Here is a 23,339-nt window from a genome sequence, read left to right as displayed (position 1 = left end):
GCCAGCTGCTTATCAAGGGAAATAATAGTCCCACTCTCTTCTGCCTTGGTCCAGTTCTGGGCACCACAATTAAAGAAGGATGTTGACAAGCTGGATGGTTGGCATAGCAGAGTGGTCCTCCTGTGGTGCCAAGGGTCCGTGAGTCTGGCTGTTAACCAGAAGGTTGGTGGTTCGAGCCCACCCACGGTTGGCTGTGGGCAGAATTCCTGCATTGCACGGGGTCAGACTAGAAGACCCTTGGTGTCCCTTCCAAGTCTACATTATATGATTCTCCTTTTTGTTTAATCCCCACAACAATCCTGGGAGGTAGGCAAGGCTGAGAGAAGACAGGGACTGGCCCTGCCCCCAAGTCCAACCAGTGAGAGCTTCATAGCCAAATGGGGATTTGAACCTGTCTCTCTCCCAGGTCCTAGTCCACTGCTCTAGCCACTACACTGCACTGCTTCTCTCTCAAGGGCAGGATCCGCCTCTCACCTGATCACCTCGTTGTAGATCTCCACCATGCTGAGGCTGACCGAATACTTCCAGGCGTCACGCTTGGCCTCCATCTCCTGGTAGAGGGCTTGCAGCGCCCGCTGGTTGATCCCGGGGTTGTCGGAGACGCCCTGGAAACAGAAAGACCCTGAAGGCCCCGCCCGAAACTCAGTGGGAGGGAGCGTCTGCCTTGCATGCAGAAGGCTCCGGGTTCAAGTCCTGGCATCTCCAGGGGGTCTTGGGATCTCTCCAGCCTGAAACTCCACTGCTGCCAGCTAGTGTGGGAGATACTGGACTAGATTGATTAATGGTGCTAGTCAGTACACTGGTACCTTGGTTCCCAAATGCCGAAAACCCAGAAGTAAGTGTTTTCCAGTTTTCGAATGTTTTTCGGAAGCCGGACATCCGATGCAGCTGTCGGCTATTGTTTCTGGGGCGCCTGCAGCAATCAGAAGCTGCGCCTTGGCTTTCGAACATTTCGGAAGTCAAACGGCTCTCTGGAACGGATTAAGTTTGGCGCTTTTGCTTTTGCTATTTATTTTGGGTTTTTTAGGCTTTTCCGGTTCATTTGTTTTTGTGACTGTGTGGAACCCAGTTCAGCTGCTGATTGATTGATTGATTGATTGTGTGACTGCAGAAATGGATAAAAGCCCCCCATCCAAACAATGACTGTCATCGGTACAGGTAAGGAAAAATAATTAATTTTAACTTTTATCATCTACAAAAACAAAATCGACTGAAAGTCACATTTCTGATTTAACCAGCAAAACCCAAGTGGTTTGCTTTCCAGGCTGCATTTTGCATGGCCAAGGGGTGTCATGAAGGGCTCTTTCCTCACTGGATCGGTAGAAGCTCCCTTGCACACTGAAAACTTGCATTTCGATGAGAAAAATTGAGGCTACACCTCTCCTATACTCATGGTTGCAATTTGTTCTTCTTCCACACTGGAAGCCTTTGAGCAAGCAAGCCTATAGCTACAGTCTGAAGTGGTCATGTCCAAAAGAAGCCCTGATACTTGATTCTGCTGAAGGAGCCCCTCACCTTTGGGGAATTCCTATCCGGGGAAATTTGGTTTCAGCACTGCTATTTCTGCGATTTAAGAAAATGTAATATCGCAATAGAGGGATGTGGGTGGCACTGTGGTCTAAACCACAGAGCCTAGGACTTGCCGATCAGAAGGTCGGTGGTTCAAATCCCCGCGACGGGGTGAGCTCCCATTGCTCGGTCCCTGCTCCTGCCAACCTAGCTGTTCGAAAGCACGTCAAAGTGCAGGTAGATAAATAGGTACCGCTCCGGCAGGAAGGTAAACGGCGTTTCCATGCACTGCTCTGGTTCGCCAGAAGAGGCTAAGTCCTGCTGGCCACATGACCCGGAAGCTGTGTGCCGGCTCCCTCGGCCAGTAAAGCGAGATGAGCGCCGCAACCCCAGAGTCGTCCGTGACTGGACCTAACGGTCAGGGGTCCTTTACCTATAATATCGTGATACAGGAACAGCTTTGCCCCCAGCAAACCATCTCTTTCCGAAGAGACCACAGAAACAGAACTTCTGTGTGTGTCTATACAGTGGTACCTTGGGTTACATACGCTTCAGGTTACAGACTCCGCTAACCCAGAAATACTACCTCTTTGAACTTTGCTTCAGGATGAGAACAGAAATCGTGCTCCAGTGGTACAGCGGGAGGCCCCATTAGCTAAAGTGGTGCTTCAGGTTAAGAACGGACCTCCAGAACGAATTAAGATCTTAACCCGATGTACCACTGTATCAGGACGGCAGCTTAAGAAAGAGACGCGCAGCCAAACTCTACAGTTCTGTGATTCCAGGAATGTGCAAAAGTGCCCAGCAAGCCCGCCAAGTGAATTAATTCAGGCGCATTCGGTGCATGAAACCCCCTCGCTCGGGTGTGCCATGCACGGCGGTTCCGTGTACCCCAATTCCCCCTATGGGCTGGCGGGTGAGCAAGCTCCTACCTCCATGGTGTAAGTCTTTCCGGACCCTGTCTGCCCGTAGGCAAAGATGCAAACGTTGTACCCATTCAGGCAGGACATGACCAGCGGCTCGATCTCCAGGAAGACCTGCAGAGGGGGCAGAGAAGGCAGAGCTGAGCGAGGGGCACCCATGCGCACGGGCACAGGCGCACAGAGGCTGTGAGGCAGAGGTCAGGAGGTGCAGTGAGGGCCGGTGAGGACGTGAGCAGCGTGCCCGTCTGTGCCGGGGGTTTTACCTGCTGCTGTGGCCACCAGGAACTCAGGCTGGGCAGCGGCTCTCTGGGTGGTACCTAGACGTTGAGGGGTCACAAAGCAGCGAGGGAGGGTCAAGCTGTGCGCCAAACCAACAGGGCGCCTGGAGCCCAGGAGAAAAAGCATCCCCTCTGACCCTGACGACGATTCCCATGCACACAAACACAATGTCCTGTTCCAGAAGCGGCATCCGGGTGATGCAAAGGTCTCCTAGCTCAACCTGGTGCCGTACCACTTACTGTATTTTTTGCTCTATAAGACTCACTTTTCCCCCCCTAAAAAGTATGGGGAAATGTGTGTGCGTCTTATGGAGCGAATGCAGGCTGCGCAGCAATTCCAGAAGCCAGAACAGCAAGAGGGATTGCTGCTTTCCTCTTGCTGTTCTGGCTTCTGGGATTCAGAATATTTTTTTTCTTGTTTTCCTCCTCCAAAAGTGCGTCTATGGTCTTATAGAGCAAAAAATACTGTAATTCCCATTCCTCCTTTATAAGGAATCAGTCCGCCCAACCTTCGGAACTCCCTGGCTATTGACAGCAGGCAGGCGCCTTCCCCTGGTTCTCCTCGTGCTCCGGTGTGCAATGAGAGAGGAAGGGAGGGAAACCGCCCTCTGTCTACATTCCCCATGCCACACAGAATTTTATAAAATTCAAGCTGAAAAATCCCACACGCTGCACAGGGGAGTCGTTCCCACCCACCACCCACCTCGTCTGTTTGGTTGCCCTTTTCTTTTTATTTCTTTCTTTATTTTATTAAAGATTTTCTTGATTTACAAAAGTGTTTGCAATGTCTCTCTCTTGTATTTTTTCCCCATGTAACATTTTTACACATCAGTTTGATTTGTTGAGACATTAGGAAGAAAAGGGGGAACGAGGTGGGGGGGAGATGGGGGGGTCGGGTGGCTATGTTTCTATTTTACTTAATATATGTAGGGTTTGGTGTCAGCATTGCTTGTGCAGGTTCTTTGCTGTTCGCTTGTCTTCCTTTGGTGGGGAGGGAGGTTGGGGTTGGCCCAGGGTGTGGTTGTTCATTTGTGGTTGGCTGGGGTGGTCTTTGTTTTCGTGTGTGAGGGGGGGGGGTGGGTGTTTTGGATCAGGTTAGCCATATTGATTTGTATGCTGTCGGTGGATTTTTGTCATTGTCTTGTTGGGCTGTGTGTGTGATAAAGGGGAGCCATACCAGGGTGAAGGCGTCTTCTTCAGTTTGTCCCCGTGTCAGTTTCAGTTTATTGGTTAATTTTTCTAGTAAGCTGTTTCCCATACTATTTTGCACCATTGGTCCATGCTTACTCCTGACAGGTCTCTCCAGTGTCTGGCTATGATGCTTCTGGCTGCTGAAAGTAGGTGGGTTATGAGTTCTTTGTGGTGTAAATGGACATTGTTGTATTGGAAGATGTTTAGTAAGGCAGTGATTTCTAACCATACGAGAAATAAGTAAAATAACCAAGCAAGTACAGTGGTACCTCAGGATGCAAACGGGATCCGTTCCAGAGCCCCGTTCACATCCCGAACGGAACGCAAGACGCGCCTGCGCCTGCGCGGGTCGCATTTTGCCGCTTCCACGCATGCACACAACGTCATTTTGAGCATCTGCGCATGCGGGAGTGGCAAAACCCGGAAGTAACGCGCTCCGTTACTTCCGGGTTGCCGCGGAGCGCAACTCGAACGCGCTCAACCCGAAGCACATTCAACTCGAGGTATGACTGTATTGGTTGCGGTTTTCTGAACCTTTTCAACATCCATTTCGAGGCGAGGCAACCAGAACCGGGCATAGTATTCCAAATACTGTTTGGCAGTGGGACAGGTGACCTCAAAAGACAGTGGCCTCCCCTTCGTCAGAGGTCAGATGGCCACTTGCCGGGGAATCCTTCAGCTTTGATTCCTGCATCACAGGGGGTTGGACTAGATGACCCCTGAGGTCCCTTCCAACCAGGCACTTCTAGGATTCCAACAGAGCCCCCCTCTTCTGGCTGCCACTCAGCACCTGCTCACCATGCTCAACTGCGAAGGCCCCAAATCCTCACCCACCCACCATGCCAAGCGCCCGGTCTCGCCGTGCCACTTTCCGGACCAGTGGGATGCTGAGATCCTCCTCGTTTTGAGGAGGGAGAGGCGCACGGAGCATCGGACAGAGACATGCTCCGAGGGCAGGGGGTCCTCACCTCCTCCTGGGTGGCCTGCGGCAAGAAGACCTTGTCCAGCTTAAAGGTGCGCTCCTTCCCTTTGTAGGAGGCCGTGACGCAGCCGTCGTCTGCTGGGTCCGCAGCCACCGGGGTCTCCACTTCCCCTCCCTGCTGTTCTTCCTTGCTCAGCGGCTTCAGGCGGCACAGAACCCGGATGTTTCCTGCGGGGAAAGGTGGGATGTTTAGGGAACAGCAGCATCGACACCAGGGACGCGGGTGGTGCTGTGGGTTAAATCACAGAGCCTAGGACTTGCCGATCAGAAGGTCGGCGGTTCGAATCCCCACAACGGAGTGAGCTCCCGTTGCTCGGTCCCAGCTCCTGCCAACCTAGCAGTTTGAAAGCACGTCAAAGTGCAAGTAGATAAATAGGTACCCCTCCGGCGGGAAGGTAAACGGCGTTTCCGTGCACTGCTCTGGTTTGCCAGAAGCAGCTCAGTCCTGCTGGCCACATGACCCGGAAGCTGTATGCCGGCTCCCTCGGCCAGTAAAGTGAGATGAGCGCCGACTTCCGGGGTTGACGCGATCTGGGAATGGCGGATTCCCTCCGAGCTCCGGAGGGAATCGGCTCAGCAGGGGACGGGTCTTTGCCGTGCCGGCGACACGGGGACCCTTAAAACCGCAGGCGCGGAATGCCTGCGGACTGAAGACTCGGCGGGTGCCTTAAACGCCCCCCCTGATTCGCGAAGAGCCTTTTTAAAGGCTGCGGAGGGGATACGGGGGGTGGCGCGGCACTGAGAGTCCATCGCTACCTCTGCTGAGCGAAGCCGCGAGCCATGACCGGAGAGCGCTGACTTCCTTCCTTGAAATTCGGCTAAAAAAACAACCCGTGAGTAATTTGGACTTGGCTTTTAAGAAATTTATCCACTGAATTTGAGACGATCGGGGGATGCGCTAAAAGGAAGTCCGCACCCCCTACCTTGCAGACGATCTAGAGCAACGAAAAAAGAACTAAGCTGGAGTGCCTACCCTGTAAAGGGTGAGTTTTAAAAAAAGACAGTAACTTCCAAGATTTGGAAATTTCGAGCAGGAGAGAGAAGTGTTGGATGTTTTATGTTCTGATGTAAACAACCCCCCCTCCCGGGCCCGGGAGCGTCCTGCTTTGGAGCTGGTTTAAGAAGTGCAGAGTTTGACAGCTGTCAAAGCTGTCAAACGGACTGTTAATAGTGGAAAATTGCTACCTAAGTTACCTCTGGATTAAAAAGAGTTACAATTGATCTAAAATTGTTGGAAATAAAGAAACAATAACAAGACAGAGGACTGTTGGGGAAAAGAATATTAAGTAACCAGATTCCCTCTAGAGGGAATTCTGTGGAATTACAATGGCTGTGGATGGAAAGATACTGGGAGAAATCGAAAGGATGTTTTATTTGGTTGGAATCTTACAAGAGCAGACTACGGCTATGAGTGAACAATTGATGACCTTGACTTCTGAAACAAGTAGTCCTGCTGAATGTAAAGAAGACCTCAATGAGAAAGAATCCACAGCTGAACCAGAAATGATAATAAAAGCAGAGGAGAAGACAAAACAAGAAAGAGAAGAAGTGATGTGGGAAAATACTGAGCAGAAGCTGACGCCTGCGGAATACAAACAAGGAGACTATTGGAGTAAATCTACTATAAATCCACGAAAGATCCAGAAGACGAAAGTGGAGGCCCTGGGAGTCTATGAAATTAAGGAATTTAAAATAAAGAAATATAATTGGGGCCTCCACATAGACTCTGACTTTGATTACCTTCAAGATTCATGCCTTGTGGAAACTCTTCAGCAGCTGTTTGCAAATATGGGAAGAGACTTTGGATTGATGGTGAAAGAACTCTTTCGAGATGTGACGACTGACATAAAGGGTTACCAACAAGACCGGCGGAGAGGGACTGAAAGAGACTGGAGGGCCTCGGACGTGAGGAACCCGGGCTAAGAACTGTTATTTTGGACATGCTTTGGGAAGGGACGCAAACCGGGGATGGGAGGGAGGGAAAAATAAAGTTTTAACAACACTCATGATTATGGGATTTGGTTAAAAAGATCATTATTCAAGACAAAATGGGAAATCGATGGAAGGGAATTGAGGTCCAACTTAGAAAAAATTAATTTTGTTTGCTTTTATAAAAGGACTAATATTAGGATAGGGAAATGCCAATTTGCTGACATAAATTTGGAAATGGGGATGCAAGGGAGGGGGTAGGGGGAAGTCAATGACCAGGGTTAGGAAATAATATTTGCGGGAAAGTATATATGTTTGCTGTTGTTTTCTTTTTTTTCTTTGTTTATGTGTTTATCTGTTTTTTGTGTTCTTGTTTTTGTCTATATAAAATGTGAAAACCCAATAAAAATTTTATAAAAAAAAAAATAAAGTGAGATGAGCGCCGCAACCCCAGAGTCGGCCACGACTGGACCTAACGGCCAGGGGTCCCTTTACCATCGGCATCACCCATTTGTTTGCATGCATCTTTCCCACCAAACTAGGGTGATGGTGACGGCAGTAGCTGCAGTTCAAAAGTCCTGTCACAGTACAATCCGTTCCCGGCCCAATCCATTCGCCATTGACCCACAGCTCAATTGCGGCCGCCTCAGGGGTGAAGAGTGCAGCCAGAGTTGACCGAGTGATTGGAGAGGGCGAGAACAGCTGCCAGGGATCGACTGGATCCATATTCAGAGATCTTGTCTATTATTTTTTTAAACTGTTAAATTGCTCAGTAGCTTTGCTCTTTTTCAAAATAATAAATAAATTAGTTTTTCAGTTTTATAGTCAATTATCCAACAACCAACATAAAAACAAGATTCCCAAAAATCTCCTGAATATCTCTCCTCCCCTTTGTGGGTCCTTTCGTTAACCATTTCCTCCTGCATCTTTTATAATAATCCAAAATCTTTTACATCTCCATTATAGCCAAAATTCACCATTAAACTACAAGTGTTATGCCAACCCTACAAGTGATTTTAGCTGTTTGCAATGGTTTTTACGATAAATTATAAATTTCCCCCATTCCTTATTAAAATTTTGGTCTGCCAGATTTCTGATTCTTCTGGTCATGTTTGCCATTTCGGCATAATCCATCAACTTGATCTGCCATTCTTCTCTGGTCGGAACTTTGTCTTCTTTCCATTTCTGGGCCATTCACTTCCGACCAGCTGTGATCGCACAGATAAATAGTCTTTTCTGCTCCCTTGGGATTTCGGCACCTCAGAGATCTCGGTGGAACGGACCTCCACGGACGTGGGTGGACTCCTCTTCCCTGCTGGTTCTTAAGCAGAGGTTGGGAGTCCATCTCTCTGGGATGCTTCAGGTGAGATTATTCAACGGCCGTTTATAAAATTATCCAGGGCAAGGAGAAAGCAGATGGTGCTGAATGTTGGAAGATTCAGGGCACATAAAAGGAAGTGTTTCTTCAGGAAGCACGGAGTGGAACTGTGGAACTCCCTGCCACAGATGCAGCGATGGAAAATATTAGAACACATTTCAATTTGGACGAGCCAGATTGAATTGTGCACTGTATTTTTCGCTCCATAAGACGCACCTGACCATAAGACGCACCTAGTTTTTAGAGGGGGGATGCAAGGGAAAAAATATTCTTTAAAGGGAGCGCTGAGCAGAGCCTGTATGCATCCCAGGCTCTGCTCAGCGCTCCCTTTCACGAGCTGCGTGGAGCGTGGTTCTTTAAAGGGAGCGTGGCGCTTGCGGGCGTTTCTGGTAGGTGGGGGAAGGGACTGATATGCTGCCCTCTGTCCCTTCCCCCACCTCCCGGAAAAGCCAGCAAGAGCCGCACACTCTTTAAAGAGCTGCACCAAGCGTGTGTGTGGCTCTTGGGGGGTTTTCCGGGAGGTGGAAGAAGGGAGTGACGGGCTGCCCTTCTCCCTCCACGGGGAAAAGCCCCCATGAGCCGCACACACGCTCCACGCGGATCTTTAAAGGGAGCGCTGAGCAGAGCCTCCCGCCTGCATTCGCTCCATAAGCCTCAGACACATTTCCCCTTACTTTTTAGAAGGGAAAAAGTGTGTCTTATGGAGCAAAAAATACGGTATTGTCTTTAGAAACTCACATGAGTTTGCAACTAGTTTTCAGCAAAGGGGAATGTGATGCTCTGATGCTCAGAACCTGCTTGCAGGTGACAATAGGATGCTAAAGTAGGTGGCCCATTGGCTTGATCCAGTCGGCCCTCCTTATGGTTCCTCGTCTTTTCCCCACAGCCGCTGCACGCCGGTTCCTCCCCCCCTGCCCGCCCCCTGCGCCCTCCCCACTTGCGGCACCTTTCAGCTCCAGGAGTTGGTCGTGGTACTTCTTCCGCAGCTGGACTTCCCGCTGGCACCTTTCCTGCAGCAGACGGTTGGCCTGAGAGACTTCGCCGATGGCTGAGCACATCTGGGGGCAAGAGGAGAGAGAGGGTGGGATTTCGGTGCTAGCGAGGCCAGTGCCACACGCCGGGCCACAAAACCAGGAGGAAGAAGCAGTTGAGAGGGAATCTAAGGTCTAAAGTGGAAAACGACTCCGAATAAGGTACAAGGAGGGCTCAGCGTGCACAGTAAAAGAAAAGGGTTGAGTCACTGTTTCAAAGACTGTAGTTAGATGACAGAAGGCGGTTGAGAAGAGGGTGAAACTGCCAATATATCTTTTGCCTGCATTTTTTTTTGCCTATACAGTGGTACCTCAGGTTACATACGCTTCAGGTTACATACTCTTCAGGTTACAGACTCTGCTAACCCAGAAATATTACCTCAGGTTAAGAACTTTGCTTCAGGATGAGAACAGAAATCGTGCTCCGGCAGCGGGAGGCCCCATTAGCTAAAGTGGTGCTTCAGGTTAAGAACAGTTTCAGGTTAAGTACAGACCTCCAGAACGAATTAAGTACTTAACCTGAGGTACTACTGTACAGTGGTGCCTCACAAGACAAAAAGAATCCGTTCTGTGATTCTCTTCGTCTAGCGGTTTTTTCGTCTTGCGAAGCAAGCCCACTGACGGATTAGCGGATTAGCGCTATTAGCGGCTTTTAGAGGCTTTTAGCGGCTTATCTGCTGATCGGATCAGCTGATAAGCGGCTTAGCGGCTTTAAAAAGGGGGGAGAGGGGAAAAACCAGCAGGAACTCGCAAGACATTTTCGTCTTGCGAAGCAAGCCCATAGGAAATTCGTTTTGCAAAGCACCTCCAAAACGGAAAACTCTTTCGTCTAGCGAGTTTTCCGTCTTGCGAGGCATTCGTCTTGCGGGGCACCACTGTATAGTATTATAAACACAAATGGCTCCATATACTTGTCTGTAAAGGAAAGCAACACACACACACACATACACACACACACACACACACACACACACACACACACACATATGGAAAAGAAGCATCAACCTGGTCTGTCAGTCTCAATCCATCGCCCCAAGCAGCTTCTGGTCCTGCTGCCCTTCTCTGCCCCATGGCGTCACGTAGACTAAAGAGGAGGGGGAGCCCAGACCCCCCCCAAATACCCCTGCTTGGAGCTTCCGCTGCCGCCCCTTGCCCCTGAGCCTCACCTGCTGCCGAGCCTCGTTGAGGGCTGCCTCGTAGCAGTCTGCAAAACTGCGCACCTGCCCGCGAAGGCTGCCATAGTCGGATTTCATGCCCCTGAGGAGGGGCTGGAGGGTGTCTAGGCGCTGGCGGACCCCTGGAAGGGGAAAGGAAGAGAAACATTGGCTTGCCATGTTCATAGCCTGCCCTTCCTCGGAGCCCCGTGGCGTGTTTTGAACTCGCAACAACCCTACAAGGCAGACTGGCGGGCCAAGAGAGAAGGCCACACCGGGCAAAGGCATTAAAACCAGATTTCCGGCACCCAAACCCTTATCTTCTCTAGAACCTGGATGTAGTGTGAGTGATAGCGTCGTGCAGTGGTTAGAGTATCGGACAAAGAGATCAAAGTGGGGTTATTTTTGTTGTGTGCTTTGCGTTTTTCGTTTTGTAATTTGAATGCTGTGGACTGCCCCAAATTCTACGGATGAAGGGCAGTACACAAATCAATCAATCAATCAATCAATCAATTAAGACAAAAGGTAAAAAAGTGGTTATAGAAATGCGATGAATTTGTGAAAGATATGTGGAAGTCAGAATGAGGGAGGGAATGAGGTTGATGCTCTTTCTGAGCAATACTTTAAGTTATGGATTTGTGTAATGAAAATGTAATGAAATATGGAAAACTCAATAAAAATTAGGTAAAATAAATAAATAAATTCACTGGGTGACCTGAGACCATCACACTCTCTCAGCATAGTCCACCTTACAGGGTTGTTGTGAGGATTAAATGAGGAAGGGGAGAACAAAATATACCTCCCAGAGTTCATTGGAGGAACGTGTGGGATGGAAATGCAAGGAATAAATAAATGCTTCCCTCCTCTGTGGTTTCCAGCGGGAGAAGAGCCGCTGAATGGGGAGGAGAGAGGGACAGAGTGCCTGCTTCTTTAAAGGAGCAAAGCGAGAGGGGAGAGGAGCCGCTTACACAAGTGTAAGCGGCTCCTGTCCGGTAGGCTCCTTTAAAGCAAGCAGGCTCTCTGTCTCTCCAGCAAAGTTTTTCAGCTCGCTAAGGGGGGGGGAGGAGGGAGAGAAGCAGAGCTTGCTCCACGCGTGCTCCTTGTCCCTTGAGTCCTTTTCCTTCCCTCCCCACTTAAAACGTGGCTACAAAGCACAGATCCACATGGATCCTCAGGATTTTTACACTGGGTCACCCCAAATTCACCATCAGATCACATAGCATGTCCATGGCTACAGTTTGCACCAAAAAAATCACGCACCCACTGTTGCCTGGGGCCGCAGTGGTGCAAAAACGTGGTTACAAACACGGATCCACATGGATCCTCAGGATTTTTGCATTGGGCTACCCCAAACTCACCGTCAGATCACATGTCTGTGACCACAGCATGAACCACAAAAATCATACATCCACTGTTTCGTTTAGAATATTTTTTTTCTTGTTTTCCTTCTCTAAAATCTACATGCGTGTTATGGTCGGGTGCGTGTTATCAAGCAAAAAATACGGTAATCCTTACCCAGTTCCCCATCTCTTGGCCCAGCCCATAGTTTGAAATGGGTTTGGGGACACACACACAGAGCCTAGATTTTGCTCCCCATCCCAGCTACCTGCCAGCTGTTCTCGCAGGTGCTGGAGGTGATTCTCAGAGCACTGAGAGGCTTCCCGGATCGCCTGTTCCTTCTGTGCCTCCAACTGGTTGATCTCGCCCAGCAGTTCCCGACGCAGACCGGCAATCTCAAAATCATAGTCGGAGATCTGCCAGGGAGAAATCCCACTTGAGAATCTGGGGGTTCAGGGGACACGGTGCAAGGACCACACAGCTCAGGGATCACAGAATTGTAGCGTTGGAACAGACCCCCCCCCCCGCGGTAGGGTTAGCTAATGCCATAGAAGACAAAATGGGAATTCAAGGTGAGCTTAGAACAGCGGTTCTCCACCTGTGGGTCCCCAGATGTTGTTGGACTACAACTCCCATCATCCCTGAGCTCTGGCCTTGCTAGCTAGGGGTGATGGGAGTTGTAGTCCAACAACATCTGGGGACCCACAGGTTGAGAAAGGCTGCCTTAGAACATGGGTAGGCAAACTAAGGCCTGGAGGCTGGATCTGGCCCAATCGCCTTCTAAATCCGGCCCGCATACGGTCCGGGAATCAGTGTGTTTTTACATGAGCAGAATGTGTACTTTATTTAAAATGCATCTCTGGGTTCTTTGTAAAGGTAAAGGTAAAGGGACCCGTGACCATTAGGTCCAGTCGTGGCCGACTCTGGGGTTGCTGTGCTCATCTCACTTTATTGGCCAAGGGAGCCGGCATACAGCTTCCGGCTCATTTGGCCAGCATGACTGAGCCGCTTCTGGTGAACCAGAGCAGCACACAGAAACACCATTTACCTTCCCGCCAGAGTGGTACCTATTTATCTACTTGCACTTTGGTGTGCTTTTTGTTATGTACTGAAGTTCTCACCCTGGGCCAGCAGGGGGATACTGTAGATAGTTATGCAAATGAAGGATCGAAAGCGACGTTCAGTGATTGGATAGTTTTAGAAAGTTGCAACAGTTGCATTGTTCTGGAGCTCTATATAAGCAGGCTGACTGAGCTCCTCAGTTCAGTTCTGTTCCAGCTTACAAATAAAGAGCTGCATTGGAAGAATCGCCGTGTCGTCTGATATGTTCGCCCACAACCTAACACTTTTGAACTGCTAGGTTGGCAGGAGCAGGGACCGAGCAACGGGAGCTCACCCCGTCACCGGAATTCGAACCACCGACCTTCTGATCGGCAAGTCCTAGGCTCTGTGGTTTAACCCTCAGCGCCACCTATGTCCCCTGGGTTATTTGTAGGACATAGGAATTCGTTCATTTCCCCCCAAAAAAAATATAGTCAGCCCCTCACAAGGTCTGAGGGACAGTGGACCGGCCCCCTGCTGAAAAAGTTTGCTGAACCCTGCCTTAGAAGATTGGAGAACTGGTCACAAGCTAACAAAATGAATTTCAGCAGGGACAAATGTCAAGTACTTAGGCAGGAAGAACCAGATGCACAAATATAGGATGGGAGAACCCCTTGACTTACTAGTAGCACACGTGAAAAGGACCTAGGGGTCCTGGCAGACCACAAGCTGAATATGAGTCCACAGTGTGATGCAGCAGCAAAAAAAGCTAATGCTATTCTAGGCTACATCAACAGAAGTCTAGTGTCCAGATCAGGCATAGGCAAACTCGGCCCTCCAGAAGTTTTGGAACTACAACTCCCATCATCCCTGACCACTGGTCCTGCTAGCTAGGGGTGATAGGAGTTGTATTCCCAAAACATCTGGAGGGCCGAGTTTGCCTATGCCTGGTCCAGATCAAGGGAAATCATAGACCACTCTATTCCGCCTTGGTCAGACCACACTTGGAATATGGTGTCCAATTCTGGGCACCACAGTTTAAGAAGGTTGTTGACAAGCTAGAAAGTGTGCAGAAGAGGGCGACGAAGGTGACCAAGGGTCTGGAAACCAAGCCTGATGAGGAACGGTTGAAGGAGTTGACTATGTTTAGCCTGGGACAGAGGAGACAGAGAGGAGATAGGATGGTCGTATTCAGATATCGCCATCTCGTTACCTTGTGCTTCAGCCTTGCGGTCATCTCTTCGGAGCTCTGCAGTTGCTCTGCCAGCTGCTGGCATCTCTCCGCCTGGGCGTTCAGCTGCTCCATCAAGACACGGTTCCGTTCCTCGGCCTCTGCCACAGCCTGGAGGCTACGGGGGGAGTCCACCTCCACCGTCTTGGTGATATACTGCGGGGGGGGGGGAGCTAGTCAGGGTCTGTGATGTGATAAGACCCTTCCCTCTGCAAGGTGGGGGAACGTGGACAACAGACAGGCAAAACGCAGGTAACTGGGTGTTGTCAATGTTCATCACTATTCCAAGGACGGACTTTTGCCTCCTGAGCAAGGACGAAAATGGGCACCTCCTCCTAAATATTTCTTGTTTTCACAATAACTCATTTTAGTGCAGCTGCTTTTTAGGGATCCTCTCGGTAGGTTCCCATATAGATATAGGTTTTATTATTATCTTTTTTATTTTTAAATTTACTTACATTTGGTTTTCTAAATTACAGTTCTACAATCACATATCCAACGTACAACATAAAGGCAAGATCCCCCAAAATCTCCTGGACTTCCATCCTCCCTTTGCAGGGCCTATTGGTAAACATTTCCTCTTGCATCTTTTATGACAATCCAAATCTTTTACATCTCCGTTATATCTAGAATCTACTGTTAAACTACAAATGTTCTTCCAAACCTACTAACGATTTTAACTGTTTACAATTTCTGAATCTTCCAGTCATCTTTGCAATTTCAACAAAACGGTTTTATTATCTGTGCTTTTCTTCTAGAGAAAAAGGTGCTGGTACCATGTACCCCTGAATAACCCCAGAAAAAAACACATGATTGTGGGATGTGGAACACAAGAGCAGTCAAGGACAACATTCCTAGAGTGAACATGTTCACGCATGGGGAGGAATGTTTGTCCAGCCAGCAGGTAAACCTCCTGTTTCCTTCTGGGCTGGGACAGACTTCCTCTGCATGTGACTAGAGGTGGGTGTGGCCTCACCTGTGCAGGTAACGACAAAAGCACAGGGCAGGGCAGCCATCTCTCTCCCTTTGACTACATGCATCAAAGAAGCAACATCTGCTTAGCCAAAGATGCTCTCTTGGCCTCCAGCCAAAAGAGTCTGTCTCCTTATGAGTTAGTTTCTAGGTGTATGTTACTTTTCAAAGCTAAGTCTGCCTTCTGGGATCCGATTGTGAACAGAATGTGAGTGAGTAAACTCTTTTTATACTTTTATAGAAGACTGTCATGTCTTATCTTTTATGAGGGGATAAGGGGAAATACCAGAACAGTTATTATAGAGGCTTTAGCGAGCCTGAGCTAACGCATCTGCTGCAAATTTAAAAAGGGGAATGTTACTCTGCTAAATTGTGAACTTAATAATAATAATAATAATAATAATAATAATAATAATAATAATTTATTATTTATACCCCGCCCATCTGGCTGAGTTTTCCCAGCCACTCTGGGCAGCTTCCAATCGAGTGTTAAAAACACAAGTTGGAAAGGCTATTATCAAACAATATATCCTCTCCTGCATCCCTGAACATTCCCACAATGGTGATGATGGTGCCCGCCTGACCCGGCACTTTGTGCGTGGCAACGGCCCACACAGCTCTAAATCTGGCACTGCCTGTTCTGTCCCTTGTCCTCCTCCTCCTCTCTTCCCCTCTCTGCCACTTCTCCTTCCTTCCTTCTCCCAGGAAACTGCCCTCCCAACAGGCCAAGTAGAGCAGAGACTTGGCCTCTCTCCTGGAGAAGAAGGGGGTCTCTTTCAGAAGCCCTGGGAGTGGCGCTTGCGGCTGGAGGACGGATGGCGGCTAACAGATTGAGGCTGAATCCTGACAAGACAGAAGAACTTTTTTGGGGGGACAGGAGATGGGCAGGTGTGGACTCCCTGGTCCTGAACGGGGCAACTGTGCCCCTGAAGAACCAGGTGCGCAGCCTGGGAGTCATTCTGGACTCACAGCTGTCCATGGCAGTACAGGTACATTCTGTGTCCAGGGCAGTTGTCCACCAGCTCCATCTGGTACACAGGATGAGACCCTCCCTGCCTGCAGACTGTCTTTCCAGAGTGGTGCATGCTCTGGTTATCTCCTGCTTGGACTACTGCAATGCGCTCTACGTGGGGCTACCTTTGAAGGTGACCCGGAAACTACAACTAATCCAGAATGCGGCATCTAGACTGGTGACTGGGAGTGGCCACTGAGACCACATAACACTGGTCTTGAAAGACCTACACTGGCTCCCTGTATATTTCCGAGCACAATTCAAAGTGTTGGTGCTGACCTTGAAAGCCCTAAACAGCCTCGGTCCTGTATACCTGAAGGAGCGTCTCCACCCCCATCGTTCAGCCCGGACACTGAGGTCCAGCGCCGAGGGCCTTCTGGTGGTTCCCTCACTGCAAGAAGCCAAGTTACATGGAACCAGGCAGAAGGCCTTCTCGGTGGTGGCGCCCGCCCTGTGGAACACCCTCCCACCAGATGTCAAAGAGAAGAACAACTACCAGACTTTTAGAAGACATCTGAAGGCATCCCTGTTTAGGGAAGCTTTTAATGTTTAACAGACCACTGTATTTTAATACTCTGTTGGAAGCCACCCAGAGTGGCTGGGGAAACCCAGCCAGATGGGCAGGGTATAAATAAATTATTATTATTATTATTATTATTATTATTATTATTATTATTATTATCATCATCATTAGCAGCCGGAAAGGGGTCCTTGAGAGATGGGGCGGCACTCACCTGCACTTCAGGGGGGCGGCTCTTCTGCGCCTCCAGGGAGAGCTGGAGCCCTCGCAGGCGTTCGTCCAGGTGGCGCACCTCCTCCTCCTTGCGCCACTGCAGCCGGTCCATCTGCACCTCCAGGGACATCAGCTCTTCCACCTTCTGCTGCAAGGTGGCCTCCAGCTGCTGCACTTTGGTGCGGAGGTCCTCGTTCTCCTGGGAAGAGAAGTGTGGGAATGTTCAGGGAGGCAGGAGAGGATATATTGTCTATTAACATCCTTCCTAACTTGCAGTTCACACGACAAAAGGAAGATGGAGAAGAAGAGAAAAGAGAGAGAGATGGCTGCGTGCCTTGTGCTTGTTTTCCTTGTTTTCCTAGAATGGACATGCAAGGGGATGTTTGCTCCAGCCAGATGAAAACTTCCTGTTTCCTCCTGGGCTGGGACATACTTCCGCTTGCATGTGACTAGAGGTGGGCATGACCTTACCTGTCCAAAAGTACAAGGCAGGCAGCCATATCTCTCTCTTTTTGACTTCCTCTCATCATTGAGCAGCTTTTTAGCTAGAGATGTCCTGTTGGCTTTCAGCCAACAGAGGACAAAGAGACTATCTCCATATAGGATAGATTCACATGTATATATCTGTAACTAAGTCTGCCTTCAGGGATCCATCTGTGAACTGATGATGATGTGAGTAAACTACTTCTATATATCTTAAATAAGATTGTGGCATGTTTATTCTTTTAAGAGGGAAATAAGGGATCTTACCAGGAATCTATATTGAAAAGCTTAAACAAGCCTGCAACCAGCTACCTGCTCTGCGTTTAAATAGTAATAATAGTAATAAATTTTATTTATACCCCGCCCTCCCCAGCAAAGACCGGGCTCAGGGCGGCTAACACCCAATATAAAACAATTGATTGAAATACAACTTAAAAACAAGATTAAAATACAACATTAAAAAGCAGCCTCCTTTCAGTAGAATCTCAAATCCAAAACTTTTGGGGGGAGGAAAACGTCAAAACTTGGCTGAATTATAGAACTTGCTAGTTAGGAAGTTAGGAAGGATATTAATAAACAATATATCCTCTGCTGCCTCCCTCAACAATCCCAGAAAATTCAGGTCTGGAAAGGACAAAATAAGAGAGCCCCCTTAGTGCAGTGGTTAGAGTGTTGGACTAGGACCAGAGAGACCCGGGTTCGAATCCCCGGGTGACCTTGGGGGCCATTCGCTGCCTCTAGGGTTGCCCTATTTCAAAAAGTAAAAACCAGGACACCCTGAAAATTGTTGCGCTTTTTTTTTTAAAGGAAGGGTTATTTTGGGAATTAAACGAGGAGGTGGGGAGGAAAGGGGGTCTCTCACCTTCACCAGCTGTGCAGGGGGCTGCGCGGAGACAGTGGCCAGCTGCTGCAGGAGCCCCTGGGTGATATTCAGGCTCTGCTTCAGCCCCTCGTTCTCCACCGTCAGGTTGTGGATCCGCTTCTCCGAGTCGGTCACTCCCTGGGGGGTGGGAGACAAAAAAACAGAGGGTTTCCTTTACAAAGGGAACCCCACCACCACCACCACCACCTCTATAATTCCAGAATTATAGAACTGGAAGTGATCTCCAAGGGAATCTAGTCCAAGCCCCTTCAATGCCACAATCCATAGCTGTCAACATTTCCCTTTTCTTGTGAGGAATCCTATTTGGAATAAGGGAATTTCCCTTAAAAAAAGGAAAAGGTTGACCGCTATGCCGGAATCACAACAAGGGTGTGGGATGTGAAACACAAGAGCAGTCAAGGACAACATTCCTAGAGTGAACATGTTTACACATGGGGAGGAATGTTTGTCCAGCCAGCAGGTAAGCTTCCTGTTTCCTTCTGGGCTGGGACAGACTTCCTCTGCATGTGACTAGAGGTGGGCGTGGCCTCACCTGTGCAGGTAAGGACAAAAGCACAGGGCAGGGCAGCCATCTCTCTCTCTTTGACTACATGCATCAAAGAAGCAACATCTGCTTAGCCAAAGATGCTCTCTTGGCCTCCAGCCAAGAGAGGACAAAGGGACTGTCTCCTTATGAGATAGTTTCCAAGTGTATGTTGTTTTTCTAAGCTAAGTCTGCCTTCGGGGATCCAATCGTGAACAGAATGTGAGTGAGTAAACTCTTTTTATACTTTTATAGAAGACTGGTCGTGTCTTATCGTTTATGAGGGAATAAGGGGGAAATACCAGAACAGTGGGACGCAGGTGGTGCTGTGGGTTAAACCCCAGAGCCTAGGACTTGCCGATCAGAAGTTTGGTGGTTCAAATCCCCGCAACAAGGTGAGCTCCTGTTGCTCGGTCCCTGCTCCTGCCAACCTAGCAGTTCGAAAGCATGTCAAAGTGCAAGTAGATAAATAGGTACTGCTCCAGCGGGAAGGTATACGGCGTTTCCGTGCGCTGCTCTGGTTCACCAGAAGCGGCTTAGTCCTGCTGGCCACATGACCCAGAAGCTGTACGCCGGCTCCCTCGGCCAATAAAGCGAGATGAGCACCGCAACCCCAGAGTCGGCCACGACTGGACCTAATGGTCAGGGGTCCCTTTACCTTACCAGAACAGTTATTATAGAGGCTTTCACGAGTCTGAGCAAACGCATCCGCTGTGAGTTTAAAAGGGGGGAATGTTACTCTGCTAAATTGTGAACTTGTTAACACAAGTTGGAAAGGCTATTATCAGATAATATATCCTCTCCTGCATCCCTGAGCATTCCCACAAAGAGGAAACCCTGGCAGAGGGCCATCTCACCTCTGTTTCAAAACCTCCAGAATCCTGCACTGTTCCCCACCCCCTGCTATGTGTGCTGCCCCAATACCCAGGCTCAGTTCTCCCCGGTCCCGAGTGCGAGGGCCACGCAGGGAAGGGGCTCCAGCTTTCCTCACCGTGCCCATGCGAAGCCGTTCCAGCTCCTCCTCGCGCTCCTGGATCTGTTGCTTCAGCCCCTGGATCTGGTGAGGAAGGAAGAAGGGGAAAGTCACCCTCCCTCTGCCCCACACTCCCTCGAACCCCACTCTTTGGGGAAAGGCAGGAAACAGACCTGCCTCATCTCGTCAGGGTCTCCTTCGCACAGGATCATAGACTTGACATCTTTCCGCAGGGCCTGCAAGACAGAGCTGTTCCACCTGGCCTTTGGTTCGGACTCGGTCTGACCCTTATGTTTCCCTCCCCTTATGATTTATAGGCTACTTTAAAATGAGGCTGCATTTTAAATTGCATTTTAACCTGTATTTTAAATTGGTGTTTTTTTTGGGGGGGTATTATGTTTTTACTGTGATTTTATTAGTATTAGCCGCCCTGAGCCCGGCTCTGGCCGGGGAGGGAGGGGTATAAATAAAGTTTATTTTTCAGAAAATTGTAAACATTTGAAAACGTTTGTAAGTTTGAATTGAAATGTTTTGTAATGTAGGAACTGATTTACCGATAATATGGTGAAATATTATAATTTGACAACGGGTAAGTAAGTGCTTATAGAAATGCAAAGAATATGGAAAGTTATGTGGAAGTCTGAAAATAGGGAGGGAAGGAGGTTGATGCTCTTACAGAGTAGTATATTAGGTCACAGAATTATGTAACAAAATGTGAATATGATTTAAGTGGAAAACTCAATAAAAATTATTTAAAAAATAAAAAAATTATTTGTTGTTGTTGTTATATCAGAGAATCTCAGGGTGGTAAGGGATCCCTAAAGGTCCTCTAGACCAACCCCCCTTGCAGTGCAGGGACTGCAGTTCAAGAATCCCTGCCTCTCTGGGGTGCAACCAGATTGGGCAGCTGAGCAAAAAGAATCCAGAGTGCAGCCCTTGTGGCTAGTAGCCGCCAATAGTAGTAGTAGTAGTGGTAGTAATAATAATGATAATAATATATAATAATATTTTTTTATTTATACCATGCCCTTCCCAGTTCAGAAAACCGGGCTCAAGGCGGCTAACAACAAATTTAAACACTTAATTGATGCTACAAAAAACAGCATAAAATACGGTATAAAACGTGAATAACAATAAAATAAAAAATCAATTTAGGGGGGAAATCCATTCAATAAATATTAGATGATCACCAGTGCTAGCTGGCTAAATTAGTCCTACCTGGGCCAGCGAGGAGACCAGGGGAGAATTAGCTGTGGGACCCCAGAGCGGGGAATCTTCATAAAAAGGGGAGGAAGGGGAATAAAAGATCAGACTAAGTTCAAATTGAAAGCCAGGCGGAATAGCTCTGTCTTACAGTCCCTGCAGAAGGAGGTTAAATCCTGCAGGGCCCTGGTCTCCTGGGACAGAGCATTCCACCAGGTTGGAGCCACCACTGAGAAGGCCCCATCCCTGGTGGAGGATAGTCTGACTTCCTTAGGGTCCGGGACCTCTGAACTATGATTATTCATGGACCTTAAGGTCTTCTGTGGGGCAGACCAGGAGAGGCGATCTCGTAAATACCAGGGCCCTAAGTATACCTGAGCTTCGGCCCAGTATACCTGAAGGAGCGTCTCCACCCCCATCGTTCTGCCCGGACACTGAGGTCCAGCGCCGAGGGCCTTCTGGCGGTTCCCTCATTGCGAGAAGCGAAGCTACAGGGAACCAGGCAGAGGGCCTTTTCGGTGGTGGCGCCCGCCCTGTGGAATGCCCTCCCATCGGATGTCAAGGTGATGGAAAACTACCTGACATTCAGAAAACATCTTAAGGCGGCCCTATTCAGGGAAGCTTTTAATGTATGATATTTTAATGTTTTTTTGGTTTCTGTGGAAGCCGCCCAGAGTGGCTGGGGAAACCCAGCCAGATGGGCGGGGTACAAATAATAAATTATTATTATTATTATTATTATAGTAGTAGTAGTAATAATTTTATGATTTATACCGTGCCCATCTGGCTGGGTTTCCCCAGCCACTCCAATAGCCCTCTCCTCCTCCAATCCTCTTTTAAAGCCACTTCGGTTGCTGGCCACCACTGACTCCAGTGGCAGGGAGATCCGCCGTTTAACTACCTGCTGAGCAAAGAAGCCCTTTCTGTATGGGCCCCATTTCACAGCGGCCTTGGCAGCTGGGCACAAAGGCAAAGGGGAGGCAGTGAGACCCAGCCCCTGGTGACCACCCCCAACGCCTCCCTGGCCCTCCGCCTCACCTGGTGGTGGAAATTCCCAGCCAGCCGCTGCTTCTCTCTCTCCCGCACTTCCGCCTGCTGACGGAGGCCTGTCACCTCCTCTGACAGCCGGCTCCGCTCGCCCTGGAGGGTGTTGATGGACTCCACCAGCTGATGCACCCCGGCCGAGGCCACCGGGTAGAGCAGGCAGGCTGAAGGCAGCTTCACCCCTGAGACAGAGGAGGAGAAGGGATGGAGCCCCTGGAGATGCCGCCGCAATGAATCTTAGGACCCCCAAAGGTCATCCAGCCCAACCCGCGGCAACGCAGGAATCTCAACGGAAGAATCCCATCCCCTCGGATGGAAGCTAATTTCGTCCAGGCTTATACATCTACTTCTGCTTCTGCGCTCTACGTGGGGCTACCTTTGAAGGTGACCCGGAAACTACAACTAATCCAGAACGCGGCAGCTAGACTGGTGACTGGGAGCGGCCGCAGAGACCACATAACACTGGTCTTGAAAGACCTACCGTATTTTTTGCTCTATAACACGCAGATTTTTTCTCCTAAAAAGGAAGGGGAAATGTCTGTGCGTGTTATGCAGCGAATGTGTGGTCCCTGGAGCCGAAAAATAAGGCAAAAATCAAACCGCGCTTCAGGGAGAAGGGAGCTCCGTGAGAGAGGAAGTTACTGCTTTCCTGCATTCTGCCTCAGGGTCTTACTGCCCACCCTCCTCTGTTTCGTTGCTGTGTTTGCTCAAACGGAACAAAGAGCAGGGGAAGCCCCTCCCCTCCAGGCAAGTAGAGAGGAAAGCAGAGCGTCGCTCTATCCTGTCCCTGCTCCGGAGGGAACAATGTTTGTGAAGGGAAGAGAGATTACAGGTTCGGCTTAAAATTCTGATTTGACTTCCTGCTTTTTGTTTTTGGAGACACACAGCATTCAAATATGCTTTCTTCCATTTAAAAGGATGAAATCCTTAAACAGTGGCTGGCTTGTGTGGGTGGGTGGGGGGAAACTTTTGCCTTCCTTTCCTCACGTTATAGCCCTCTCCTGCATTCTTAGCCTTCTGTGTTTTTCCTTCCCTCCCCACTTAAAATGTGGTTACAAAGCATGGATCCACATGGATCCTCAGGATCTTTGCATTGGGTCACCCCAAATTCACCATCAGAGCACACAGCATGTCCATGGCTACAGCCTGCCCCCCCAAAATCACACACCCATTGTTGCCTGGGGCTGCAATGGTGCAAAAACGTGGTTACAAAGCATGGATCCACATGGATCCTCAGGATCTTTGCATTGGGTCAGCCAAAATTCACCATCAGAGCACATAGCATGTCCATGACTACAGCATGTCCCCCCCAAAAAAAAATCACGCACCCACTGTTGTCTGGGGCTGCAATGGTGCAAAAACGTGGTTACAAAGCATGGATCCACAGGGATTCTCAGGATTTTTGCATTGGGTCACCCCAAATTCACCATCAGATCACATGTCTGTGGCCACAGCATGAAGCACAAAAATGATACGTCCACTGTTTCATTCAGAATATTTTTTCCCTTGTTTTCCTCCTCTAAAAACG

At 49.1% G+C, this 23,339-nt stretch overlaps 1 protein-coding gene across 1 annotated transcript in view; it reads right to left on the bottom strand.

Moving 5' to 3' along the window:
• LOC309539401 (uncharacterized protein) overlaps window positions 1-23,339 on the bottom strand; it is a 34,953-nt gene that overhangs the window by 8,411 nt on the left and 3,203 nt on the right. Inside the window, exons 2-12 of the mRNA XM_082235615.1 lie at window positions 21,806-21,993; window positions 19,583-19,648; window positions 18,048-18,185; window positions 16,704-16,901; window positions 13,968-14,141; window positions 11,982-12,129; window positions 10,388-10,518; window positions 9,137-9,248; window positions 4,870-5,051; window positions 2,442-2,546; window positions 475-605 (exon numbers count right to left, since the gene is read on the bottom strand). Coding sequence (XP_082091741.1) covers window positions 475-605; window positions 2,442-2,546; window positions 4,870-5,051; window positions 9,137-9,248; window positions 10,388-10,518; window positions 11,982-12,129; window positions 13,968-14,141; window positions 16,704-16,901; window positions 18,048-18,185; window positions 19,583-19,648; window positions 21,806-21,993 — 1,573 coding nt within the window. The remainder of the gene's footprint in view (window positions 1-474; window positions 606-2,441; window positions 2,547-4,869; window positions 5,052-9,136; window positions 9,249-10,387; window positions 10,519-11,981; window positions 12,130-13,967; window positions 14,142-16,703; window positions 16,902-18,047; window positions 18,186-19,582; window positions 19,649-21,805; window positions 21,994-23,339) is intronic.

Source organism: Podarcis vaucheri (genome assembly GCF_965113315.1).
Source record: "Podarcis vaucheri genome assembly, chromosome: 8".
Lineage (NCBI taxonomy): Eukaryota > Metazoa > Chordata > Lepidosauria > Squamata > Lacertidae > Podarcis > Podarcis vaucheri.
Note: the sequence above shows the minus strand (reverse complement) of the source record. Positions and strands in the feature narration are given on the sequence as shown.